This window comes from Bubalus bubalis, chromosome 21 (assembly GCF_019923935.1).
Source record: "Bubalus bubalis isolate 160015118507 breed Murrah chromosome 21, NDDB_SH_1, whole genome shotgun sequence".
Taxonomy (NCBI): Eukaryota; Metazoa; Chordata; class Mammalia; order Artiodactyla; family Bovidae; genus Bubalus; species Bubalus bubalis.
The window spans coordinates 29,984,922-30,011,981 of record NC_059177.1 but is presented as its reverse complement, the minus strand read 5'-3'; the positions used below and the strand labels follow the sequence as shown (position 1 = coordinate 30,011,981).

At 42.4% G+C, this 27,060-nt stretch overlaps 2 protein-coding genes across 13 annotated transcripts in view; one reads left to right on the top strand and one right to left on the bottom strand.

Moving 5' to 3' along the window:
* Positions 1–22,743, bottom strand: part of FOXP1 (forkhead box P1) — a 625,706-nt gene extending 602,963 nt beyond the window's left edge. For 9 of the 10 annotated variants that reach the window (XM_044933846.2, XM_044933848.2, XM_044933845.2 and 6 more), the window contains exon 1: positions 22,605–22,729. The gene's annotated coding sequence lies outside the window, so the exon portion shown is untranslated. Of the gene's footprint in view, positions 1–16,619; positions 16,683–22,604 lie in introns of all 10 variants that reach the window. The other variant, XM_044933847.2, reaches the window with a different exon arrangement.
* A 489-nt stretch (positions 22,744–23,232) lies between these two features.
* Positions 23,233–27,060, top strand: part of LOC102413417 — a 46,815-nt gene continuing 42,987 nt past the window's right edge. For 2 of the 3 annotated variants that reach the window (XM_044933858.1, XM_044933857.2), the window contains exon 1: positions 23,233–23,857. In XM_044933858.1, the coding sequence (XP_044789793.1) occupies positions 23,415–23,857 (443 nt within the window). In that variant the 5' untranslated portion in view covers positions 23,233–23,414. Of the gene's footprint in view, positions 23,858–24,592; positions 25,162–27,060 lie in introns of those variants that run through there. The other variant, XM_044933856.2, reaches the window with a different exon arrangement.

Below are 27,060 nucleotides of genomic sequence, written 5' to 3'. Positions count from 1 at the left end.
GCATGGCAGGCCGATTCTTTACCAACTGAGATATCAGGGAAGCCTCTCTGATAACCACTGCTCTATTCTCTGTATTTACGTATTTGTTTTTTGTTTCATTTGACTCATTATTTTGGGGTTTTTTTTATTTTTTACATTTTTTATATGTGGGAAATCATACAGTATTTGTCTTTCTCCATCTGATTTATTTCATGTAGCGTAATATGCTCAAGGTCCACCCATGTTGTGACAAATGCAAGATTTCATCTTTTTACGGCTAAGTAGTATTCCGTATGTGTGTGTGCACACACACACATACATACATGCCGTATCTTTTTTATCCATTCAGCCACTGAGGGGTACTTACACTGTTTGTATATCTTGGCTATTTAAACTCTTTATGGGTGGGGGATATACCAGGAAGTTTCAGAAAATCACAGTCCTCAAAACTGGGTATATCACAAGGGTATCTTTCTGAACAAGTAACTGGAAAATGACTAGCTTACTATATAGATGAGAGAGTGCAAGAGAGTGTATGGAATTAGTAAAATGTATGCCTAAAAAAATAATTAAAAGCTGGCATGCCTCCATATTATCTTCCAGATCTCAAACAGTAAACTTATGACTTTCCCTTTAAAAAATCTGACTATTAAGTAAAGTAAAAAGTCCATTATGTCCCCAAATTATTGTGTACAGCACAAAATATCAACCCCACACTCATGGTTCTTAAAGCTATGAAAAAAAAGCTGTGAACCAAAAGCAGAGGGATAAAATAAAGAAGAAATCCTCCTGCTTATTAGTTTATTCTGCTGAGAAACAAACAACAGGGAGAAAGCTGTGAGGCTGTCCACTCACATCCAACTGCCTATACCACCCTCACAGAAGAAAGAGAAGAGATGACAAGGCCAATCCTATGTCTCACTTTCTGCTCTTCAAGTTCTGTGTTCATACAATAAAAGGTATAGATAGCCAAGACACCTGTAATTTTGTATATGAAGTTAGGAAAGAATGGCTCTGCCTATGCTACTCCTTTAGTTTGAAATGTCTGCTTTCCACACCCACAGGATCTCCTTAGGAACCTATATTCTTTCAGGCAAGCAGGCTTGACGTTGCCAACTAGATTTCCACTCTCCATTCCCATCTTCCTCCTGAAGGGGGTCATCTGATGCAGGCATGCACCCTTCTTCCACAAGACCCATGAGCCTCAGGGAAAGCTGGCCCCATCTCTACCCCCAGAGGTAGGTGTGAATGGTGACCATGATTGGTTTAGAAGCCCAGGTTAAAGCCAATCACGGAATGACATCTGTCTGGTTATGGGAATGGGCAATTCCAGCAAAGACAGCAGTAAGGAATTTTGCTGGGAGGTGGCTGAGAAGGCAGTTTCTCATTCATAAAAGATGGCTCCTGGACCAAACTCTCTCTTCCTCTGGGTATTATGGCAGTCAGGACTTGGTACAGCCACTTTGTCTCCAAGATAATAAGAGGTAATCACTGAGAATTAAATCACTGGATTCAGCTAGGCCTAAAGGCTACCCTACCTCTGAATTTCCAGTGAAATGAGTTAATGCTTCCCCTTACTACTTGAGCCAGAAGAACTAAGGATTTCTGTCATGTGTGAATGAATACTTCCTAACTGGTAGAATGGACAACTGCTTTTTTTTTTTTTTTTAACCAAGCAAACATCATTTCTTATTCTCCTATAAACAGAGCCTTGGTTTTCCCTTTGGAAATTACACCTTACTCACTTTCAGGTCCCATGGTCTATGTGCGACTGACCTCTCCCCACTTTAAGGTCCACGTTAGGCAATGAAGCAAATATGGCTCGTCAGAACACTGGGTCTAACTGACTGGAAGGCTGTTACATTAACATACTGGGCCAATTAGGAACCTATGTAAGGATCTTGCTAGAATTATGGGGAAACAAAAACTCCTTTTTTGTTGGAGATGCATACATGGTAGACAATAAGCCTAGGTCTACTAAGTAGAAATCTTTCCCAAAAGAGAAATGAGATGGCTAAGAATGAAGAAGTCAATGGGAGAGCAAGGGCAAGAGAGACAACACTGTTTCAGCACCTGGATCCATTCTTACCTGAAGCTTACCAACACCAGACTTTTCATTTCTGTAAGCCACTAAATAATCCTCTCTTTCTTAAACTCTAAGATAAGGTGCTCCAAATCCCCCCATGATACTTTATCACCAAATAAAGTATCACAGGCATCACCATGCCCTGTGACTATGAGTCTGATTGATTCCCCCATATATAGTGAGCTTCTACAATAAGGACCAGGTTTTTTATCCTTTATCTTTCATACCTAGAAAAGAACCTGCCCCATAATGTACTACCAGGTATGGTAGCTGAAGCAAGTCACTAAATTCATCCAGCCTTAGTCCTATATTCAAAAACAAGATGGTTAATCACAAAGATTTTTTTTTTTTAATGTTGGAGAGAATGTGAAGAAATTGAAAGCCTCATACATTGCCAATGGGAATGTAAAGTGGCACAGCTGTTTTTAGAAACAGTTTGGCAGTTCTCCAAAAAGTTAAGCAAATAACAGTAACACAGAATGCAGGAATTCCGCACCTAAGTTTATCCCCAAGCGAATTACAAATATATGTCAACACAAAAACTTGTAAATGAGTGCTCATAGTATCCTTAAATCACAAGAGCCAAAAGTGAAACAAGTGCTCATCAGCAGATGAACGGTATACCTACATGGTAGAATATTACTCTGCCATGAAAAAGACCAACTTACCGAATACACTACAACATAGATAAATCTTGAGAAATCTGCTGAGTGAAAGAAGTCAGATAAAAAAGACCACATATTGTATAATTTCATCTATATGAAATATCCAGAACAGCTAAATCTATACAGACAAAAAATAGATTAGTTGTTGCCCATGCTGAAGGGGTGAGGAGGAAATGGGGGGAAGGTGTGTGAATGCTAAAGGGTATGGGATTTCTTTTGCAGGAGGTGAAAAATTGACTGTGGTAATGGTTACATAATTGTGTGACTATACTAAAAACCACAAGCCAGTACACTGTAAATTGGTGAATTTCTGAATTATATCTCAATAAACCTGTTAGCAAAAAAAGTCAGCTTAACCAGATGGTAGCCAAAGGTCCTTGCCACTATAACTTGCTATAGAATTTTAGGTGAAATAGGAAAGATCTAGCTATGTGACTCTGAGCAAGCTCTCAATCTCTCTGTAACTCAAGTTTCTCATTTATTACATGGGATTAAAGTGCCCTACTGGTACAGTGATTATCAGAATAGCCTGAGTATATATAAAAGCATTACAAATGTACCTGCACATACTAAGCATTTTGCATGCTCTGGCAATTGCTGCCTAGCCCCTGACACATGGTCCCAGACACGCACAACGCAAATCAAATTCTATTCCATTTAAGTCACCATTATCAAGCACCAGTATGTGCCTCGTAAAGTATTTCATTCACTACCCTGCTAACTTAGGCAATCACAAGGGTGTATTCCCACATCAGTTTCACTTTTTCTTTCTCCTGGAGGGTGGAGAAAGAATGAATGAAAATGCAAATAAATTATATCAAGGAATAAGTAAGCATTTTTTTTCATCCTCCATTGGCAAAGCCAATGCCTGATACCCAACTGCTACAAACTATTTCCATGTGTCTCTGTCTGAGGTGAAAAGGAAAAAGGGCCAAATGTTCAGGACTGATGATAGGAGTTTGGGTTTAAAACCAAGATTCTTCAACCAAGTCTGTTTTGGGTGGCCGCCCCCAGGCTGTCAAGAGATGGAAGAATCTGTACGAGTTCCAGATGAGTCCTCTCAATGGTTGCTTCCCCCAGGAAGGAGGAGTAATAATCATCATCACGGGCATAACAAGACAACCACAGTCACTACTATGGTTTATCGAGGACGCCCCATCTTCTAGACTCTCTGTCCGTTCCAAGTGAATTGTATGCATTAACTTACTAATTTTCAACACCAGCCTTATGTGGTAGGTACTATCATACCGTTTGTGGGTAAGAAAACTGAACCACAGAAATGCTTACTAACTTGTCCAAGGTCACATGGCTCATAAATGCCATGGCTAGGGATATGAACCAGACTGATGTTGAGTTAGAATCGCAACTAGGCACAATGAAACTTCTGCCTCCAAGCATTAGAATAGTAGGGGCTAGTATTATGTATCTTTATTGAAGGTTTAGGATGTGCTGGACATTGATGTGATGTGAATTATCATCACAACATCCCTAAGTGGTTCATATTATCACCACCGAACCATTTTACAATAGTGCAAACTGAAGGTAAGAAACCTACCCCAAATCACGAAACACTAAGAGACCACACTGAGACCAATCTTGTTCTGCCTGGTTTAGAGACCCAGCATGTCAGTAATGAAATAATTTGGTTTTCCTGTTGGTGGAGTTGGGTCTTCCTCAACAGGAAGCTGAACAATGACTCAGGGCTCCACAGATATGATATACAGGAGATATCTTTAATTCTCCTTTTATTTGGTATTTCTGCCCAGCCAAATAGTCTCCCTGCCCCAGCCCCATCCATTTCTTTAGGAACAAAGAGAAGAGAAAATTTGTGCCTCTGGCAGATACCTTTTTCTGAAAAATATGGGATGTGACCAGAGTGAGGCAGACAGGCTGGCCATGTAAGATGAAGTAGGGACAAATTAGAGGGGGATGGGTGTGTGTGTGTGTGTGTGTGTGTGTGTGTGTGTGTGTGTGGTTTAATAGAGTGGGTATAAAGAATCAAGTTAAACAAGAAGAAACAAAGTTGTGGCCAAGTGGAGGATAGGGGGAGAGTTCTAAATGTTCTGGCTGTTTCATGGGACTAAAGAAATTATCTGAGATGCCCTCTTACCAAAAACAGGAAATGGATGGATATCTTAACAGAGTACATGGTGACCTGCTTCTGGGTTCAATAAAGAAATATTTGTGATGTGGCTCCTCCAGAACAGTGGGCCATGCTGGGCAAATTGCATTCAATTTCACGCACATCCAAGGGCTCATTACCTGTAAGATGAGCATTTGACCAAAGACAGAGAGAGAGACCTTTCCTTGCACACAGGCATGGCAGCTATGGTCTCTGTCTAAACTCTCCAGGACAAAGAATCAAATTAAGCCTTAAAGGCAACACTTTCTTTAGGAACAACCATTGGGCTATCTAAATACTTAAACATTTGGAAAGCTTGGTATTCTAGCCATGGGTCTTCAACTTTGAAATTTTTCTCCATGTCAGAATAGAGGGCAATATGTAACATACTCTCAAACCCAGAGTGGGCTTTTTAACTCCAGGGACATGGTGCTAGTTCATTTATGAAAGATACCCTCCTTGCTCTCAAGAGGTATAGATAGCCTCAGAGATAATGTTAAGTGCCAAAGGACAGAATGGCAACTGCAAACCTGTGCCTCTGGACCAGTAGAGCGGGGCTGAACATCATCTCTGAGAATGAGAATAAGGCTTTACTCTCTCTCTCACCCTTCCTAAGGAGCTGGGCAAGTTGGTGCCAAACTGCCGTATGATTTCATTCTCTGTAATCCACATGGCACGTGGAATACCCACAGCATGCCAGATTATCAGTAAGGTGATAACACTTGTATATTATACCTGCCTGGCACGATTTGAATGAGGCTCCCTCAGGCCGCCTAAGGTTTTGCTTCCTGTTTTCTGCACCTGCACCAATTTCTGAAGCAAATAAAAACATCAGACAAAACCATATTTTAGAAGCTTATTCAAAAGCGAAGCTATCAAACCAATGCAATCAACACAAACCCTAAAACACAACAAGGTAATTAACCTGAGGTTCAGACTCACTCCACACAGGCAAAGTATGCCTCCTTCTGGCTTTTGTGATCTCTGAGAAGTTCCACATCTTTTATCCATCTTAGCTATCCAATGTGACTTTTAACCAATAAATAGAATAACCACAATCATAAGAGCTAACATGTATACAGCACCTTCCTGTACTTGTCAGACACCATGCATCATATTCTATGTGGATTATCTCATTCATCTACAGAACAAATAAATGGGGTAATTTCTATTATTACATCCTCTCATACATACACACACACATACTCACACACGTTTATGAATTAGAAAGGTTAATAGGCTCTAAGTCACCCAACAAGTGTTAAAAAACCTCTTTAAACCCAAGTCTGCCGAACTCCAGAGTCCGTGCCCTTAACCACCAAGCCACAGTGAGACCGACACCCATACGGGATTTGGATACAAATGTAGTCAGCACCACACACCTAGTCGGTATTCTTAGAATTAATGACACTCTTATCACTAGAGTTAAATGACTTCTGCAGAGGTGGGTTTTTTTTTGTTTGTTTGTTTGTTTGTTTTTTTAGTAGTTTAAGTGGGGATTTATATTTCAGTGAACAGACTAACAATGCTTCTGGACAGTTCGTTTTGTGTCATTTTGGGAGGACAAACATTGATAACAGGAAAAGAAAGAAATCAAATCATCCAACAAGGGGCTAGGGGCTGTGGACACCCATGTCTTTGTCACTCTGTCCCTGATGCAGCATTAGGGGTTTAAAAAAAAAAGGAAAGAAATAACAGCTTCCTAGACTTCAGACTGCCATTCAAAATCACTCAAAGGGAAGCATTCCCTAGAGATGCTAAGAATACAGCAGGCATTAAAACAATTTCCTATCTGCACCTTTTTAACAGGAACTTACTACTAAGATATTTTGTTTTGTTTTTACCAATTCATCGTATAAAATTCATTGTTTGAGCCTTCACCAAATACACATATTTGGGGTGAAGGGAGGCTGTGTGGCCATAAGAAGCTAAACAGACTCAATAAGAAATTCAAATCAAGAATTGTTCAAGATGACACCTGCCTTATGGCCTAATGGAAAAATCAATCTGTCAGGTTTTAATTAAGTGTTCGGGCTAGAAAGAAGAGGACACTGCTTATATACTTGGTGTCCTACCTAGAAGAGTGCCGATAGTCAAAATGCGACTGAAAGCCCTATTTGTGGCAGGAATGGTAACTATGACTGTAGATGACTCATTTGCTTCTGGGCAGCCATGTATTTAGTAAACAGAAGGTGGAACTAGATGAATCCCATAAGCTTAAAAATCCCATAAAGACCTCTGTGAATAATGACTCTCGGAAATCTAAAAGATGTTGTATCAGAACGTCTACCTGAGAATGTGCACAGGTAAGCTAGGGGAACAGGGGATCAGGAAGCAATGCTTTTCTGCCAAGTAGTCATGCTGGGTCAACAAATGAACAGCGGAAGGATAATAAACAAGTGAATAAGTAAATAAGTAAACATATGAACCCATGAGTTAATTCCATGATGGTCAGTGAAAAAAGTTCTCTATTTTACACAGTCATTAAGAAATACATAAGGACACAAACACCCACCCACATCCCCCATCAACCGTGACAGAGATCGTGAAAAATTCCGACCAAGCTAGTCTGCATACAGGTGTGGCTGGACAGAGGTGAAAGAGCTCTGCCAACATGGTTCACAACCACTCTGGGCAATTAGTTGGCAAATGTGCAGCCCATCTTCCCAACTTGTTGAGCGCACAGCCAGCTCATTCTCTAACCTCACTGGCAGAGGCGGGGAAACACGACATGGACCAGGGTGCATGGACTGTTGTAGTTCAGTCCCCAAGTCATGTCTGACTCTTCGCGACCCCGTGGACTGCAGCACGCCAGGCTTCCCTGTCCCTCACCATGAGTGAACCCCTGTGGGAACCCTCTGTGGTTCCCCTGGGAACTAAACACCAGACACCTTGCCGGGGAAAAATTATAGAGACAGGCTACGTAAACACATTCAAATCCCAAAACTGACTATAAAAACCCTTGTGTAGTCTAATGTTTGACCCAAATGAAGTACCACTTCCAGCACCTGTAGTGTGAAAATTAAGGTTGTGGGAAAAGGCAATTCAACAGGCAGTCTGAGAAAAAACCACATAGGAAGGCTGTGACGCCCCAGCCTTGGACTATCAAGGGGGCAGGAGCCCAACAGGGGAGCACTCGCGGGAACTTAATTTTCCCTTCCTTGCCTCATTCCATACCACACCTGCAGGTGGGCAAGCCGATGCTCTTCTTTATGGAAAAAAATCCCTGAGCCAGCAATTGCTTCTGAATCAATTGTTTTTGAACATCCTCTCAAAGGCGGTGGACAAACACTGGCAACCCTTGGCTTTCTAAGAAGGCTGCAGCGACACCCCCAGCCTGGTTCCCAGGTTCTCCTAACACACATCAAACCTTCCCCAGAAAAACATGTGCACATCATCTCCCTGGGCTCCCAGAGACAGCCTCTGTGTTGGCTCCAACAACATCCTCTCAGCATTTGCAGCCCCCTCAAACCACCAAGCTATTGTGCCTAAAGAAAGAGGGAAGGACAGCAGAAGCTGGTGGGAACAGAAACACGTGGCAAACTGGAAGAAGCAGGAAAGCATGGGAGGTAAGGTTTTAAATCTCCCCAGCTTTTATTTATCTTAGCTTTTAAAGGAAGGAGTGAACTGCCAAGACCAAGTTCTAATAAAGCACAAATTCAGATACGAGGAATCACTCTTATTAATAATAAATCATTAACCAAAAATCAAGTGTTTATGACAAGCCAAAAGCTCTGTTAAGTGCTTTGCATATGTTTGCTGATTTATACCTCCTATCAATCCAAACCCCAGCACCACCATCACCGCTAAGATATACTGATTCCCAAAGACTCAGTTACTCACTCAGTATGCTGAAGCTACCAAGGGGCAGAGGACCTATGCATATTTCGGTAGAGAACAAAAACCATTCAACCCAAGGTAAGACATTCCAGATTCACCCAATTATGTTGAAATTCTACAACTTAGTACAAGAGAAAAAAAAAATGTTTTCCCCAACCCTGTTGAACCTGAACCACCTTAAAGAAGTTCATTTAATCTTCATCAGTAAGGATGTCCCAACCGACACAGAAGTTCTACAGGCCACAAAATGAATTTTGCATTTTGTATGGTGTGAACCAACCACATCTCCTCTCTGTGACATGGAGCCTGGTTTGCTGCAATTCCTGAAGACAGTCAGTCAACCAATGCCCTTCCAGACAGAATCTGCTTGTTTAATAATTAACATTTTGGGATAAAAACAGGAAAAGAGCAAAATCTCTTTTGTGAGGCTGCTTTCAGATTTTAAGTCCAGCAGGCTCTCCCAGGATGAAGCCAAGGACAGATGACAATGAACAGCAATGAAAGTGACAGGGACCCAAGATACAGTCAAAATGGCAAGACTCTAGAAACGCTAGAGAAGACAAACAGAAAGAAGGAAAAGAAAAGGCCAGCAGGAACAGGACTGGCTTCCCTCACAGGACCTTGCAAAATGCCCACACTGAACACCTAGTCCACAGGATCACCAATATTTTACACTCAATGGATCTTAAAACCCAGGAAGAGTAATGTGCTTTAACAGGGATTCCCAGCCCAATCTGGGTTCACTAATATAGAGAAAGCTAAGACTGCTGATTGAGTGCCACAAGAGGGGCTCAGCCTGCCACGCCTGCCTCCTATGTTGCAGGAGAGGAAGCCTTGGTGCAAAAAAGCAAAGCCATTCATGACAGTGTATGAGTACCAAACAAAGCCCCTTACTCCAAAGGGCCCAAACTTTGGTGAAAGCTTTGCTGTTACCATCTTGAAATTCTCAATATTTCACAAGGAACTCCGCATTTTATGTTTGCATCGGGCACCACAAATCATGCAGCTGGTCTACTCTCACTTTTTGTTTGTTCTGTGAATTTTCAAAGGTCTAGTGAGACTTCAATTTTACTTGTACTTTTTTGTAGATTATGTTTCCTGGGCCATTTATACTTCAGGTAACCTGGGTTGGTTGTCACAGATTCCCAAAAGTAGACATTTAATACACAGAGCAAGCATGTATTCACCGCACCCCTAATTTATGCTCCAAACTGCAAACCAAAATATGCTCAGTACAACCATCAGAGTCCATGAAAAAGAAAAGATATCACTAGTGGGTTTCAAAAAGAAATGATGAGACTTGTACATTTTTGACCTTGCAGGCTTGAGAAAATCTGAGCCATTGATTGAAAATCAGTTTCAGATCCTCAACCTAACACTACTTCATTCACAATATACACCTCGAAAACATGCACACACACAAATGTATATACACCATGGCCCAACACAAGTATTCAGAGAAAAATCTTGTAGCTCCAGAGGCTTGTTAAGTAAAGTATCCTTGGTCTCATAGATGCTACAAACATCAGACACACAGGCTCGTTGTGATGGTGCTGTTCTCAAATGGGGTTTCTTTGCAGAGGAAGAAAATATAGATGCATACACTGGAAGACCAAGCGCAGGCATACCTAAAAGGCATTTCAGGATCACTTTCAGACTACTGAAATAAAGCGAGTACTACATAAAGCAAGTCACATAAATTTTTCAGTCTCCCAGTGCATATCAGTGGGATGTCTACACTAGACCGTAGTCTAGTGTGCAACAGCACTCCTGGTGTGAATCTGAACAAATGTACAATGACATGTACCCACTATCATGGTATTATACAAAGTATTTTTGCTATCCTAAAGTCCTCTGAGCTCTGCCTATTCATCTCTCCCTCTCCCAACGACCACTGATGTCTGTATTATCTCCGCAGCTTTGCCTTTTTCAGAATGTCATGTAGCTGCTATCACATGGTATACAGCCTTTTCAAACTGGCTTATCCCAGGTGGCTCAGTGGGTAAAAATCTGCCTGCAATGCACGAGACACGGGTTCAATCCCTGAGTCGGGAAGATACCCTGGAGGAGAGCATGGCAACCCACTCCAGTATTCTTGCCTGGAGAATTCCAAGGAGAGAACAGCCTGACAGACTACAGTCCACAGGGTCAGAGAGAGTCAGTAAGGACTGAAGCAACTGAACACTCACACACACATATATTTCACTTAGTAATATACATTTAAGATTCTTTCACATCTTTTTGTGGCTTAACAGTTCATTTCTTTCTAGTGCTGAATAATATTCCATTGTCTGAATATACTATAGTTATTATTTGTCCATTCACGTACTGAAGGACATCTTGGTGGCTTCCAAGTTTTGGCAATTATGAACAAAGCTGCTACAAAGATTTGCCGACAGATTTTTAAGTTTTTAAATTGCTCCAAGAAAATATTAAGGACTATGACTGCTGGATCATAGAGTAAGTTTAGTTTTATAAGAATCCAACAAATTGTGTTCCAAAGTGACTGTACTATTTTGCATTCCCACAAACAATGAAAGAATTTATTTCTAAAAATACAGTTTCTGAGGTATTCATCCTAAGACTCTCCCCAACCCAATGACTCAGGTTCTTTCACATGGCACAATGGAAGTTCAAGAGAAACATTCCATCCTTTTAAGCCTCTACTCAGCCCTCTAACACAGAGTCCTTGGTCAGACTTCTTGGATTTCCCCATTCTGAAGGCAAAGCTGTGCAGTGAGCCAGGCTCTGTGACCACCCATGATCTGAATTACGCACAGGTGTTCAAAAATAGAAAAGGGATCCAGCATAATTAAGAGCATTAAGCAATCATCTCAGCCCAAGGAGGCAGTTGAAGAAAAAAAAGAAGAGTCTGAGCAGCGCTTTGAGAAATAAATTCCACAGCCTTTCATCAAGTTGAAATCTTGGCTTTGGACACAAATAAAAATGAGCCTGGCCTGATCTACGCTCCTGGTGGATTTCTGCCAGATCACAAAAGTTGACCCAATTGGCCTGGTTTTCCACCAAGGCCACCGCTGGAAAGGCAGATGGTATGGCTGGTGAGAACCAACCATGGATGGACAGGCCGGCAGAGAGAAAAATGGCAGAACATAGCTGGCCAAGACAGAGTGGGGTGGGGGTTGGGGGGGGGGTGGGTCTCTGCTATCAAGAGATCCATTTTTACACTGCAATTAAAAAAAAATAACATTATGGTTAGCCTTCGATCTGATTGCCTTCTTTTATAGACTTCCATCCCCCTTTCCTTACATCCTATAAAACGTAGCTAACTACTCTTTCATTTTCTCTCTCATCACTTGGTACTGCGATGCAGTAGTAAAAGGACTGCTGACTCTATCCAGAGAACCGTGTGTTTTAGGCATAAGTGCGTTAGAAACTTCCAACAAAGGAAGCAGCGCCTAGGTTTTTCCCTAAGATTTCAGGAACCTGGAAAAAGATGCTAAGTTATAAGGATGACTTCTCCTTAAATAAACCGTTACCAAGTATAACGTTATTTGTCATGAGAAACTAAAAAAAAAAAAAAAATTAAATTAAAGCCATTGTTTAATGGACAACACTGGCTCTAATGGGCCCCGTATAACACACACCCGTCTTTTAAAAAGAGCGTTGTCCAAACATTCCCCCTTTGTTATATTTTTCTCCATTCCTGAGGGAAACACTATCTACCTTTACACTCATTTTGTTTAACATCCCCAGTCATTTATGCTATTTACTGAGTATCTGATATTCCTAATAAAATGTCAGTACAAATATCCAAGTTGCCTAGGAGGAAAAAAAAAGTTTTCCACCCTTCCCTGGCTGGTCAACGTAAACATTTCTATGGCCTGAGTCGGTCAGCCACACTAACACAAACGCCTTTTATCTTTCCTCTGAAATTACAAAAGATCATCATTTTACTCAGCCATGAACCTAACTAAATCGATACTCTGTACACATCAAAATTAAATATGTTCTCTCTGCTCAAACTGAACAGTATATTATTTATCACTAATATTTAATGACAAAAAAACCTGATAACTCTCTCTGATTATACCACTGATTTCATCTAGTTCCACATCATCGATTCTTTTGGTCATTAGCATAATCACAGAGAACCAGCTCCGGCTTAGGCAGCAAGTTTGATAACAGAGCTGAAAGGAGACACACACTATTTTAAAAACATGTTCCAATTTTCATCTGAGTATATCTTTATTTGTGTGGCTTTCATACCATTAAAGATGCCAGTCCTTGAAAATAAGAAGAAATCACTCTCTACACTGAAGAACAAGGTGCCTGTATCATACATAACAAGGATACAGAAGTATAAAGTAGCTGTTAATTAAACACCACTTTTTAACTTGCTACCCTGCGTATGTAACCGTTAAGTTCTAAGCCAAGTCTTTAAAATAAGAAGGAGAAAATGGCTATCCTTCAAATGAATACCTCATCTGCTTTTCCCCTCTCCCCCTACTCACATATAAGAGATCAGCCACTTGATACATAATTTTTTAAAAATCAAATTCTCTGGTAATGTTTGCCTTTAAAATGTTTCCCTTTACCCACAAAACAGACAAATAAATAGCAGCAACAAAAACAAAAAAAAAAACACTGGCAAATGAACACATTATGAAGACAGGACCAAGACTGATAGTTTCAAATCCACCCTACGTTTTCAATGTATGGGACTACAGAATGCTGCTGGGCTTTAAATTCACGCGTAAAAAGCTTGTCTTAAATTAATACTTAGCACTTTAAAATGTTCACATGGAAAAATGAATAAACTACAGCCACCTGTATTCACATGGATAAATTTTACCAATGTTAAACAAAAAAAAATCAACTTACCAAAGAACACATATAGGAGGATACTGTCAATGCATAACTTGAATATGCAAAAGAAAACCCTCTATTGGGGGGGATACATGCCTATGTATTAAAAGTATAACTAAAGCCATGGGACAGAGAAAGTTAACTGAGAGCAGAGCTCACCTCCAGGGGCAAAGGACAGAAGAATAAGAACATGCCAGGAACCTTTCCAACCAGGATCAGAAATATGTTCTTTTTGAAGCTGAGCTGCAGGTACATGGGAGCCCACTGAATTAGTTTCTGAATGACATCTTTTTGGTATCTTACACATTTCAAAACAAAAATTGAAATCTGTAAGCATATAGTTTTAAGAGGAATCGCTTTGTAAATATCTGCCAGACTGCTTTCCTCAAAAGTTGCTCTCAACTCAAAGATCAAAGTGCTTGAAGCCAAGGCACTGTATTTTATTCCACAATCAGGGCACTTGTTATAATACTACACCCCCAATATAAAATCCATTTGTACCATTTTCAAAAGCGCTTACAACTACTGTAAAGAAGTCTCCCACCTAGGTGCTCTGCCATGGGGAAGTACTCGCTGACACAGAGATGATTTCTGTAGCCAGCAAAAGCCACTGTCCTGCTTCTTAATTTAAAAATAAATAAATAAATAAATATATATATACATACACACACACACACACACACACACACACACACACACACAGAAATGACATCTCTAAATATCTTTTAAATTTTGAGTTGATACAAATACATGCATAGAAAGAGTAAGCTAGAATCACATCTCACATATGATTTGGGAACACAAGGGTCTGAGATAAATTTTTGTCAGATGGGGAGTTGATCCCCCCACCCTATCCACATTGCCATCCCCATCCCAAAATATTTAAGCCCTTTGCTACCACTGCCTTAAGGACACAAAAGGGAGAAGCACCCCCAGTCAGCGGGCAGGATGACTTGCTCCTACAAGTATAAGAATTTGTTGTAAGCTTTACCCAAGTTACTACAGTGCGTTTACTGTCAACAGGCATCATACTGCAACAAAAGCCATGATTTAGAAAATAAGATGAATACACTGAAGTGACTGAACCCTTCCTAAGCCCAGAGAAGGCAGGCAAAACAGCAGGTCTGCAACAACATGCCTGATGAAGCCCATCAGAGAAAACCCAAGGCTGAACCATTTTCCATTTTAATAGGCTACCTTCTCGATAATTATTGGCAGCTGCACATGGACAGTGATATTCTCTCAAGAGGCCTCACCCGACCTCTGGCCCCCCCTTTTCAAGATTCAACTAGCTTCCTTCCAAATAATTAAACGCAGCAAACTTTCTATTAGAAAATTTCTATAATACATCATTAAAAAGGGTCTGTCATTGATTCCCTTATGACAAATCAGCTAATTACTTAACTTTCTTAAAGAAATGATAAACATCCTTTCAATAAATAAGGCGCAGGGATTTAACATCATGCTGTAGATTTCACTCACTGGTAGCCACAATAGTAAGACCCTGTAGCCTCAATGATGCACCTATTTTTTTCAACCAGTCCCGTTTTTCATCTTTTTATAGAAATCCTCTATTCACGGTTAGAGACACTCTAGATTGAAAACTTGGCCCATCAGAGATTGTTTTTTAAGCCCTTCAGGGTCTGAACAGAAATAAAAGAACTTTGTATTACAGGAATATTTCAAATGCCACACAAACCCAGAGTCAAAGCAACTGTGAAGTTCTAAACATAAAAACAATTGCCAACTTTTTTGTATCTATTACAATCAAGCCACACCCAAAGTCAAATGGAATTTTTTTTTCTTTTTTTTTAGGTGAGGGCATTTTGGACCAACACTTTATTGCTGGGTAACTTCAAAAGGCACATTACTAATACAGATGAAAAATCTCTATACAACTTTTATTTAAATAACTCTTTTGATCTTACTGGAGAGATCTTTAGCTGAAGCCCTGAATATTTAAACAAGCCTCCTTAGCATTTTATCTTCCTTTATCTCATAATCTTGGAGGATGCATTCGTCTTAGGATTCTGCTTGCTTTATTTGTGTGGCACTCTTGGCGAGGTTACTTCCATCAATATTCCTGCAGGCCCTATCACATACAATGAGAGAATTTCCCAAGATGCCTAGGGAAATCAACATACTTATGCCAGCAGAATTAATCTAGTGGGTAAACAGTTCAGATTTTTAAATTAAGACAAAATACGCAGAGAAAAAAATTACAGCAAGCGATTTGACACTAATTGGTAGCTACAACATGACAACGCCCATTGGAAACATGGACGCAAGCAAGGCATAACTTGAAAAGAAATGTCTGGTAGTGAAAACGACTGATGTTCCACATTGTTCCTACCACTCAGCTGAACTGTGAGGCTCTTGTTTTGCCTCTATTTCTCTAAGTATCTAATGTTTATTTTGGTGCTAGACTCTGAGAAGGGAACTCGTATTCCTTTCTTAAGTTTCCTGAAGTCCAAACAGTCAAGTTAAACCCTTAAGCAAAGTTGTAAGCTTTCCTCCAATACTGATCATTGAGGAGTCCAGTTCTCCCATGTTGGTGGGCCTCAGAATCATACGGGGAGCATTTCAAAAATGCAAAAGCTGGCAGCACTCCCGATATGGCACATCCAGGCGCGCTGTGACTACGTCTGTGTTTGGAATGGCAGCTCTGCTGTGATTCCAATCCTCACGCATACTTAAAAACCACCGGCTTTGACTCTTAATAGAAATCCAAACACATTAAAAAGAATGCAGGTCTCAAGATAAAACATTAGTTGGTAAAATCTACATGAAGATAAAGATTTCACTTTCACAGTCTTTAGGAGTGGAAATTACTTGGTCCATGGGCCTCTGTTTAGTGTGCATTAGAATTACTCCAGGAGAGGTTTGTGAAAAATGCACATGTGCACATCAGTCAGCAAAAATTCTGATTGAAGGATCTGTATTTTAATAAATCTCCCCTAACACATACACATGCATAGACACACACAATGTCTGGAAGCAGGTGAACAAGGAACTTCACTTTGAAACATGCTGAACTTGGACCAACAGCAATCCTCTACCACTTCATATATGAGTTACCACCTCCATCTCTTGTGCTCACCTGTCCTCAGGAGACAAGCCTCCAGCTCCTCTGACAGGGTACCACCAGCTAAAGGGAGAGGCTCTAGGACAGAAAAAACTCATGTCAAACTCACATCACTCTGTTCCCCCAGGAGCTGCGGTTACTTCCTGGAAGCATGAAGAACACCTTCAAAAGTCTGAAGAACAACACACAGCCCCAGTGTCCTTAGGTCTCTAAGCGCAAAGAACATACCTAAAATACTCCCCTAATTCACAGACAGGGAACCAGGAGCATGAAAAGTCACATTATGATTCAACTGCAGAGCCAGGAGGGAGAAAAGGAAACCTCAGAAATTCTGCTTTTGAGTTGATGCTAAGACTGCTATTCAGTGTGCTAGCTGATAAAGTCGATGACAAAATCAGCTAAAACCAGAGAATCTGGAAGCAAAGAGATTCTGGCCAACTGTGAATGTCCACCTGAATTACTATTAATAAATAAACCTGCATCCAAAAATACAACTTGGAAAAACATCTTTGTCCCATCCTAAGTGAATGTCTCCTATTTCACATGAACAGGAATTCAATAATACCAAGTTCAGGTCCATTTTTCTCCTCTTAGTAAATTGTCCTCTAACATGCTAACCTCTGAGATCTCCAAACTCTTGAAATAAAAAACAGAATGACATGAGCTTTCTAACCAGTGACTCCTCCATTTCAGCTTTTTGTCTGAATTAGCAGCAGTTGGAGGAAATAAAGCCATCACAGAGGGGTCCTGAGTAGAGATAACTAAATAATAAAACAGAATACTTGAACACAACTTTATATATGTTCGAGCCCCTTTATTTTAAAAAATGTATCTATTTTATTAAAATTGTCATTTGGAAACAAAGTACAATTAGCTTTGCACAGGGCCTGCCGAGATGTTCTGGAACACACCAGACATATGTAAATATTTCGTGATATCTGTTCCAACTGAGTAGACCTGTCAAGACATTTAAAGGTTTGACACTACTTCTGACTTTAATTAAATTTCTGGCCAGATACTTTAATGTAATTTAAATAGATTATTAGTTGCCAGGATCTAATATAAATTTTGTTTATGATTTAGCTACTTTAAGTACTCTGATTGAAGAAACTATTTAACCCCATGAGTCCACAGCTTCAAGCATTAAGATGAGGCCACTAAAAAGCCTCCACTGCCCTTTGCACTCTCCCAGTAATCTTAAATTACTACAACCTAACGGCAAATACTGAGGCACCAAATTGAGCCCCTCCCCCACTTTTTTAAAAGCAAAGACCTTGCAGATGGTAATACAGAAAAACCCATGTATGCTTATTCAAGTTCCAGATTCTTTCTTCCAGGCAGCCCGTTCTCTCAGTGGCTGGCTAGGTAGGAAATGTTTTTCTCACTTTCAGTCCCATAAAAATCACTACCAAACACCTGTTGTGCACAAGGCAGGGCATGTATTAAAAACGGGCATCAGGGGATTTCAAAAAGAAAAACAAGTCTTGCAGAGACATCCTCAAGCTAATCTGGCTAAGAGATTTTCAAGACTGGGTAAAACGGTGCGAAAAAAAGGATGCAGCTTCTGGCACAACCTTCTTGCGAATAGGAGCAGACTCCTAAACAAGGCCCGAAAAAGTGCCTCAGTACCAACTGCCTGTAATCAATGAAAATAATTTATTAAAGAAACAAAGAACACTGTCTAATTGTCTTCCCTGGCTGCCATGCACTTTACCCCAATGTACTTCCTCTTTCCAGAATACCAGCCTTGGAGCCATTATTGCAAGAACATTATCTATGGGATGCAAAACCAAAGCACTTCTTGAAATCAAACGTTCCTTACAGCATTTATTTTTAGGTTGGCAGCACAAGCCAAATCTGCTTAATTTCCATTAACCACATCGTCACATGCACACTGAAATAAACTACATGGGTCCGGGGAGTAGATTAAGTGCCATGCATAAGACACCCCATATTTGGCCAGGTTTTCCTTTGTTTCAGAAATTTGTCTCAACTCATGGCCTGCTGATGTTCTAGCTTTCGGCACCTCTAACCTTAATTCAGCCAAGCACCAAGGAAGAGAAAGATTTTTAAAAATCAGTTTAAGATGGCTCCTTGGATAGCACACATATGGTAAAGTGACACAGATCAGTGCCACAAGGCACAGGAAAGACTGTCTAGAAATTACACCAGCCCAATTGCAAACTTAATTTGGCTTGCTGGCCTGAGTTACAGACTAAGTGTTTGATCACCTGGTGGGATGACTACCATCAACTAAGAAAAAAAAAATCCCCCACAAATGGTAAAAGTCTAGGTTGGCTCACATATAAAGTTCACCTGTGTATTCAGCAGATGCCTCTCTTAAAGTTGTTTTCTTTAGAAAACAAACCTCTACTTGCTGGAGACCCTCATATATACTCAGTCCAAAAACGTACTTAAAAATAAAAAAAAAACAACAATACTGCTGGCTTAGCAAAAATGACATGACTATGAAGGAATTCTATAAAGGGACTATGACACCTAACAGGATAAGAAAGAAAAAGAAAAAAGCCCTAAGCAAAAAAATTTCTTCAAAAAACAAAAATACCACCTGTGCAAATCTAGCTATGCTCTGGAAACCTCTTTTCAGCCTCAGAGAAATAGCTCATGCCCGGTGCCTTGAAGTTGCAATTAAATTGTAGTAATTTAAGATTATCGGGCGAGCAAAGGGCAGTGGGAGCTCTTTGGAGGGCTTGCCTCCCCCACTTAATGCTCTTCAGTCAGGGGTTAAATGAGTTTCTTTAATGTAAGTACCTTAAAGTAACTGAATCATAAACAAAATTTATACTATTTTCTGACAGCCTGCAATCTATTTAAATTTTATTAACGGGTGCCTAAAATTATTTTTAAAAGACAGAACCCTTGCAATGCCCTGTAAATATTCTTGGCATACCCAGTGAAAAGTAATCAAGACTTTATAATACCTAAATGGAACATACATTTTGGGGATGCAGATTCTTTACAAGACAACATTTTAAAAATGAGTTTGCATCTTAAGTAAAACCTGAAAACCAAATCAACAGCACAATAAGGTTAGCTGCAAAGAGGAAGCTGGGTTCAAAAGAAGTTGTCACATCTGTTCTATTCTCCTTTCTCTTCCTTTATGTTGGCATTGCCGTGGTATAAATATGTTTGTTGAGGAAATATCACAATTTTTCTGTTAATTTAAACAACTGCTAAGAACAGACACAGCCTTCAATAGAGCCTACAAATGCAAATATACAAGGCTGGGGGTAGAGTCTTAAGAGAAACAGGGAAAGAGTCAGTAACAGAAAACCATGCCCAGGCTCAATATTAACCCAGTTAACTTTTGTTATTGTTGGTACAAATGATTTAACTAGAAAATATTTATAGCTTTTCAAAAAACATTACATATTGCAGAAAATTGCCTAATAGCATCCATGTGTATGTTTAACTCACATTGTTTAATGATACAATAAAAGGTATATCCAATAAAAGCTACAGACTTTGAAACATGTTGGGTACCCTGGTTATGAAACTCTGACTTAGAAAAACACAAAGTGCTTACTATGTGATCAACGTTTGTTCATTATATATGCAATCCTTAAACAACAATTATTTTTATCCTTCTCTATGTGTTTATTTGTCCTTTTCCTCACTTTGTTCTACTTAATTAAAATGATATTTAATTTGGGTATAGTCTATACCTAAAAAGTGTTACACAGTTTATACTCCAGGATTTAAATATAAACACAAAATCTTTCAGATGTCTCCAGCAATACAACCCTCTTAATTTGAGGCAGTTAATCTAAAAAGTTGATGTTTCTTTCATTATACTTTGATAAACCTGTGAAAACAAAATGCTAAAGTAATTACTGTTACTACTCCCTTTAAAAATGTAAAGCAGTTAAATTTTCCTAGACAACAAGCAAGGACAAGTTACAGAGAACTTGAATAAAAGTAGCAACGTGGTCATGTTGAATGTCAATCTAAAAAAAGAGGTTATGTCTAATCTGGAGAATGCTCCCTCTCGCCTTTTTAAATTCCAAGAGTGGGCTGACACAAAACTTCATCACCAGGATTTTCTTTTTTTTTTTTTTTTTTTTTTTTTGAGCTTCACATCAGATTTAAACCCTCACATACAAAACCTTGGCTTCCCTGACAAGGCAGATCTTCTAAACTTGATGTGAGAAAATGTTATCTAACTCTAGTGTAGGAGTCTAATGTTGGTAAAAAAGAATTCCACTGCACAGTTCCGGGTAACAAGACAGCCTCTGGAAGACTTAATAGCCTTTTAATGCCCTTTTGGGTATGTTTTGTTCATAAATAAGAATGCATTATAAAAATAATAACTTGTTTAGCTACTCAGCATCTATAAGGAACTCAGATCCTGCCTGGAGAGGGGTTGAATATTTCCTTCCAAGGGAGGCTTTGCTTGGACAACAAAGATCAGCATTTGCAATAGTCCATTTCTGCATTAGTCAATATACAGCTTTGCTGCTAGATCGAATAGTCCAGGGTTCTTCGTGTAGAGCTCCTGACAACAACCCAGCAGCAGTTCTGTTTGATCTCTCCTGCTTCCTTAATTTGGGTTGTCAAGGTTCAGCAGTTGGAGGCTGTTTACTTTACTTTTTCAAAAAAAAAAAAAAAGAACTGATTTCTCTCTCTCTCTCTCTCTCTCTCTCATACAATGACTAATCCAAAGTCTAAGGAGGGTGTGGGGAAAGGGGGGAGGGATGCAGCTAGTGACAAGATGTTAAACATTCCCCCCTCCTTGCAGTGAGATTTTAGCTAACACCTTTAATGGTAACTGGTTGAGTTCCTTTTTATATTTTTAATACTCTTTAATTATATGATGTTTCAAGCACGAAAGTCAAAGACAGAAAGCACTCATTCCCAACCTGTGAAACTGTGAGCCCAATTTTAATTTCCTGGCCTCAAAGAGATGGGTATTTTTCACTTAATAGAATCAAAACTCTAGTGGAATTCTCAAAAGATTTGATACATTTGTCTCTGGAACCGAAAATAACAGGAACTTCTGTGTCTCTGTTATACAGGATAACACTTGGTAGAAAATACCAGAACTCTTACCATTTCTCTTCAAATTCTAGTTAAGATATTTCCCTAAATTGATTCTCACCATGGAAAATACAAGGGGAAGGGACATGTAAAAAATTGGAGATATTCTTCAATATATTTTCGGCAGGAGAAAAATCTCTGAACCATCCCTTAGGTTTTTTCAATTCAGCTATTGTGCAAGCCCTAAATCCTGAAGCCTACGACGACTAAAGGTAAAGTGTAAACAGTTTCAATGTATAGACTCCTTTCAGAGGGAATACAGAACGGCCCTCCAACATTCCAGTCTACAGAACAGTAACAAAAAGGGAAATCCAAACTTGGAAAATACCTGTGACCAGACATGAGAGCAACACCAGCCCCTCCTAAGTAGGCTGGAAAAGCTCAAATGCAACCAAATGAAATGTTTATATTAATTTCATTATTCTGTCCAAGCCTCGAAGGCTGGGGGCAGGGGGTGCACAGAGGAACAAATAAGTTTCATTTCGGGTTTTTTGGTTGAGCAGAAGAAAAGGAATTAAAACGAACGCGTAGGATGAGCCCAGACTAAATCAATACACTTTGTAATCAGCCCGGCAAGGGTATTTGGACACAATGACTTGGAAATAATTAATAGTTAAAAAGGAGGGGGGGGGGGAGAGAAGGGTGAGAAGGGGAGCGAGGGATGTCATCATATTTTATCTGAGCACTTTATACTCCACGCTAAACTTTGATCTCTAGATTTTCGGATTTTGGAAAGAAAAGGGGGAAAAAGGAGAAAGTCCAATATTTCGAAGCACCTACCGGCTTGAGGACAGGCGCATTCCTGGCTCCGGCGCCAGATCGCTGCGCTCGCGCCGCCCATGCTGAGGCTTTGGGCACAGAGAACCCCCGGGCGCAACCCAAAGCTCTAGGGTGTCCCTAGACCCTGCGCACCCGCCCGCGGCCGCAGCCGCCTCGACTTACCCGCGGAGACCCGGGTGGGAGTGGGAGCACCGCCTTCACGCCCGCGGAGGAGGCGCCGGCAGCACCATGGTCCCCGGCGCCGCTGCCGCTGCCCCTGGCCCGCTTGCTCGCCACACGCTCTCTTCCTCTTGTAAACTTTCGGGTTCTGCGGTCGACAAGAAACCGGGGTGACCGTCAGCAAGTCTTCTCGGTGCAGGTTGGGGGAAATGGAGTGGGGCGGGATAGATGAGTAAGCTGGGGGGCCAAGGCTGAGAGGGCGTCGGGCCCAAAGGACCCACAAGCGCGCGTGGAGGGAAGAGAGAATGTGGCTCAGGGATTCCCTGCAAGGATCCCGAGACAGGGAATCGGACGGAGCCAAAGTCTCAGCACCTTACCCGGGATCTTACAAAGTTGCAACAACAAAAAAGGAGGGGGGAGGAAAGGGGGAGGGGTGGGATCGGGATAAGATCGCAGTCGCAAGGTTTGGAGTTACAACTGTTTATTTAGTCCTTATTCTAACAGGAGGCGGGAGCTGCGCGGCAATGGGGGGCGATTGAGGGGGGGGTGGGTGTTGCAGGCAGCGATTTCTTAGCAAACACTTGTGGGGGGGGGGGGGGCGGGTAGGGCATGAGACTTTGTTTCTGGGCGCGAAGCTCCCTTGTGCCCGCGTGTGTCACCGCCAGTCTCCAGGGACCAAGGTGGAGCTCACAACAGGTGGGGAGGGGGACTAGCCTAGGGCCAAAAAGGAGAAGGAATCAAAGTTTCCGAGCGCAGCAGCGTCTGGGAAGGAGGGGGGCGGAAGGCGGGGGCGAGGGGAGGCGGAGGCAGTGAATGACCGCGACCCCGCGGCAACTGGCAAACCCCTCGGCTCCCGGCGCCGCCACCTCGGTCCCCACCCGAGGCGCACGGCCGCCCGACTCGAGGCTGGCTCAGCTGAATCCTCTCTGCGGGGCACGAATGGAGCGCCGGGAGCTCGGGAAGGCGGCGGCGCGCAGACGAGGAACGGACGGAGAGCCTTCGGCTGCCGGGACAGCGCCAAAGGGACGCGGCGACTCGCGCACATCTCAGGACATATCGAGGCTTGGGAAATCCCCTCCACCTCCGTTCTTAAGAGGGGAGTACACCCAGAAAGTGCATGTGATGGAGTGGAGAGGAATCCGCGCGCAGCGACTACCCGCAGCGCACCCTGCTCCCACTCTCACTCGCGGAGCTGGCCACGGCAGTCGCGGATCCCTGGCAGGGAGGCTGAGTTCGCTGGGCCGAGCGCGTGAGGGGTACGTGTCTAGCTGAGGGTGCGCGGGTATGTGTTTGAGTTTTCTGGGCTTCGGGGTGCGACAGAGGAGTGTCCCCGCCATCGAGGTCGGGACACGGCGTGCGTAGCACTAGAGACGTCCCCAGCCGCGGGGCCTAGGGCGCGGACGTCCCCAGTCATTCCGCTGAGGCCCAAGGAGCAGCCCCAGGGCACAGAGGGGACAAACACTAGCAGTTGAGCGAAGGGAAAAAGTTTGCTCCAAGTCCAAACTTTGGGCTAGAGAAGCACCCAGCAGCGCGCCCCCCTCCCGCCGTGGACCTGACCCCGGGCCCTGCGCCCTCCCGGCAGCTACTCGACAGGCACCCCAACAACGGACACTGAAAGTTACGCCAGGCCGCCTGGGCTTATTGATTTCTCTCCCCACGGCGAGTGCAGAACAACGCGTGAAGGGGCCAAGGGGAAGGCGAGATTGCCTCCTCGCCGCTGCCTTCGCCGCCCCACCCCCCATTTGACTTATGGAAATACACCCGAGAGAGCAGTGCCCCTGGAAACCCCTCCACCCCGGAGGCGACTGCAGCCCCCACCCACCCCAGAGCCGGGCCCTGACCCTGGGAAGAGAGAGGCTGCCTTTGGGGAGGGTTGGGGGAGATGCACGTGGAGCCGGGAGATGGAAAGTAGATTTTTTTTCTTTTCTTTTCTTTTCTTTCTTTCTTTCATTTTTTTTTTTTTTTTTTGTTGTTGTTTTTGTTGTTTAAAGTGGTCGGAAACAAGGCAGGAGGCGGCTTGGGAAAAAGTGGAGCAGAAATGGAAAAATACAAACTCACCCGCAGCAAATGGTCTCTCGGTGCAAACTAAGGTGTTTTCGGGCCTTTCCCCGAGCGCGCCCACTCCCGCCCGCGCGCGCACCCCCGCAAACACACTCACTTGGTCACACACGCGCGCGCGCGCTCACATATACACACACACAGACACACACGCACACACACACGCACTCCCGGGCGAGGGCCGGGCCGCGCGAGTACAGCATGAAACCGCCACACAATAAATAACAATAGATTCCTCCGCTCCGGACTAGCTTCCCGGAGCCTAGCTAGCGCCAGTGGTGGCGGCGGCCGCAGAGGCGCGGACGGCGTCGGGCCCGGGGCTTTCCCCAGCCTGCTCCCACCCCTGGCATCCAGCCCGGGCCCCTTCTCCACCTCACGCACCCACAAACCACCCCCGGGCTTGAGCCTGCTCACCCTCCTTCCCCAAGCCACTTAGGTGCTGGTGCCCGCCCCCACCCCCGGAACAAATAAATAAATAAGGCGCGCGCGAGGCCAACACGTCGCGGAGGGAGATGTTGTTATTTTTTGCTGTTGTGCGTCCCTGACGTCACATCCACCTGCTGGGTAAACAACAAGGCTTGCAGCAAAAAAAAAAAAAAAAAAAAAAAAAATCGCAGTTGCCAAAGCAGGGCTGGGGGAGGTGGGAATTGGGGGCAAGGGGAACAGAGAGGTGGGAGTGAGGGGCGTCCAGGCTGGATGGGGGAGAGGGAGGCAGAGCCTGCAGACCCGAGAGAGGAGGGCCACGCCAGAGCAGTCCCTGGCAAAAGAGGAATCAGGCAAGAAAGACCTGGAAAACAAGGGGCATGGGGGAGGGGGATTCCTCAGAAGAGGGGCAAAGGGGGGCCCATTCAGACACTGGGGAAAAAAAAAAAACGAGAGGGAGAGTGTTAGCAACTAGGGACGAAGATCGTAATGCGATGGCTATTTGCTTGGTTTCTGAGCTAAAAATACAGAAGGAAGAGGAGAGGATAGACAGGGATGTGAGTTTCCTCCAGTTAAAAGTGAAAGTGTTTTGCCATCAGTGACAGTTGAAGGAGGGGGAGGTGGGGTGGTGTTTTCAACCCCCTTTCTCCTTCTCTCCCGTCCTCCCTCGGTCTCTCCTCTTTCTTTCTGTACTTTGTCCAATGAAAGAAGGCGAGTTCGGAAGGTGAAAGTTCAGCAGGAGGACAAACCCCTGTTTGCAAGAAAGAGAAACCAGCCAGCGAGGGGTTTTTCCCCCTGTATTTCTGAAGCAGGAGAGTGTAATGTGGGACGCTTCCCCGTCCTTCCTTCTCAGTCACTGCAGGAATGTGTAGTTAGATCTACTTCAGGCGAAAGTGGCTGCGTTGGGAGCTGTGTTCTTGCCACGGTTTCTCTTAGGAAAACGCCCAGGGGTCTAGAATGACAATCAGTTGTTTAACACAAATTACCTTCTCTCCCAGAGATCAGTCACATGTAAAAAAGCTTTGTCCAATTCTTTAAAAAGGTGAGACATTTTTTCTTTTTGTTGCTTTGAAGTTTGGTGGAATTTAGAAATTTGAAGGAGTAAATTAGGAGCCCGGACTAAATATTTTGAAATATACATGTACAAAACAAAAGACACAAGCATTTCTTTCACTATCATCAATAAAAATAGAGAAGGAAGATGACTTTCTGTTTCCACACTGTGACTTGGAAAGATACATAGCTCTATGGTTTGTTATTGTTTTTAACAGAAATAATTTTTTCAGACTCTTAACCCCAGATGCTGCTAACATACCAACATTTCCAGCTACTGGCTGGGTGGTATAGCAGGGTAACTCTTTATGAGAATATATCGACAGCCAGTCCTGTGGATTCCTACAAAGTACTTGGGAGGTGAGGAAACAATGAGGGAAGGTGGGAAGACTTGGTGGGGAGCATAAGTACTATCTCTCTGGTCTTTAGCCTGGCTGGCACAGTTGTAGATAACCAATATTCTGAAAAAGAGTTATTATCAATTTTTTGGATACTGTCTTTATACAAATATTTTAAAACATTCATTTACTGAAGATTTCTAAATCTCAATTTCAATAGTAGCATAAGACTACCATTTTAAAATTGTATCTGTTTTGCAAGTAAAAAAAAAAGCATTCACTCATGCTACAGAATAAAGCCAGAGACAGGGAGACCATGCTAAGGTAATTACAACACAGTAGAATTCTTGAATGCATGCTGTGTAAGATTCTAGGCTATCCAGGCAAAACCATCCATCAGATCTTTAGACTAGAATCAAGATAAAGAAAATGTGTTTTAGTTCCTACAGCGCTTCCTAGCTTCCTAAAGGCTAGAGTTGTGTTCTTTGATTCAAGACATTAAGACATGACACACCTACTATGTTCTAGACCACATAGAAGGCACTGAGGGATGCAGAAATAAATAAAATTTCTGCCTTTGAGGAGCT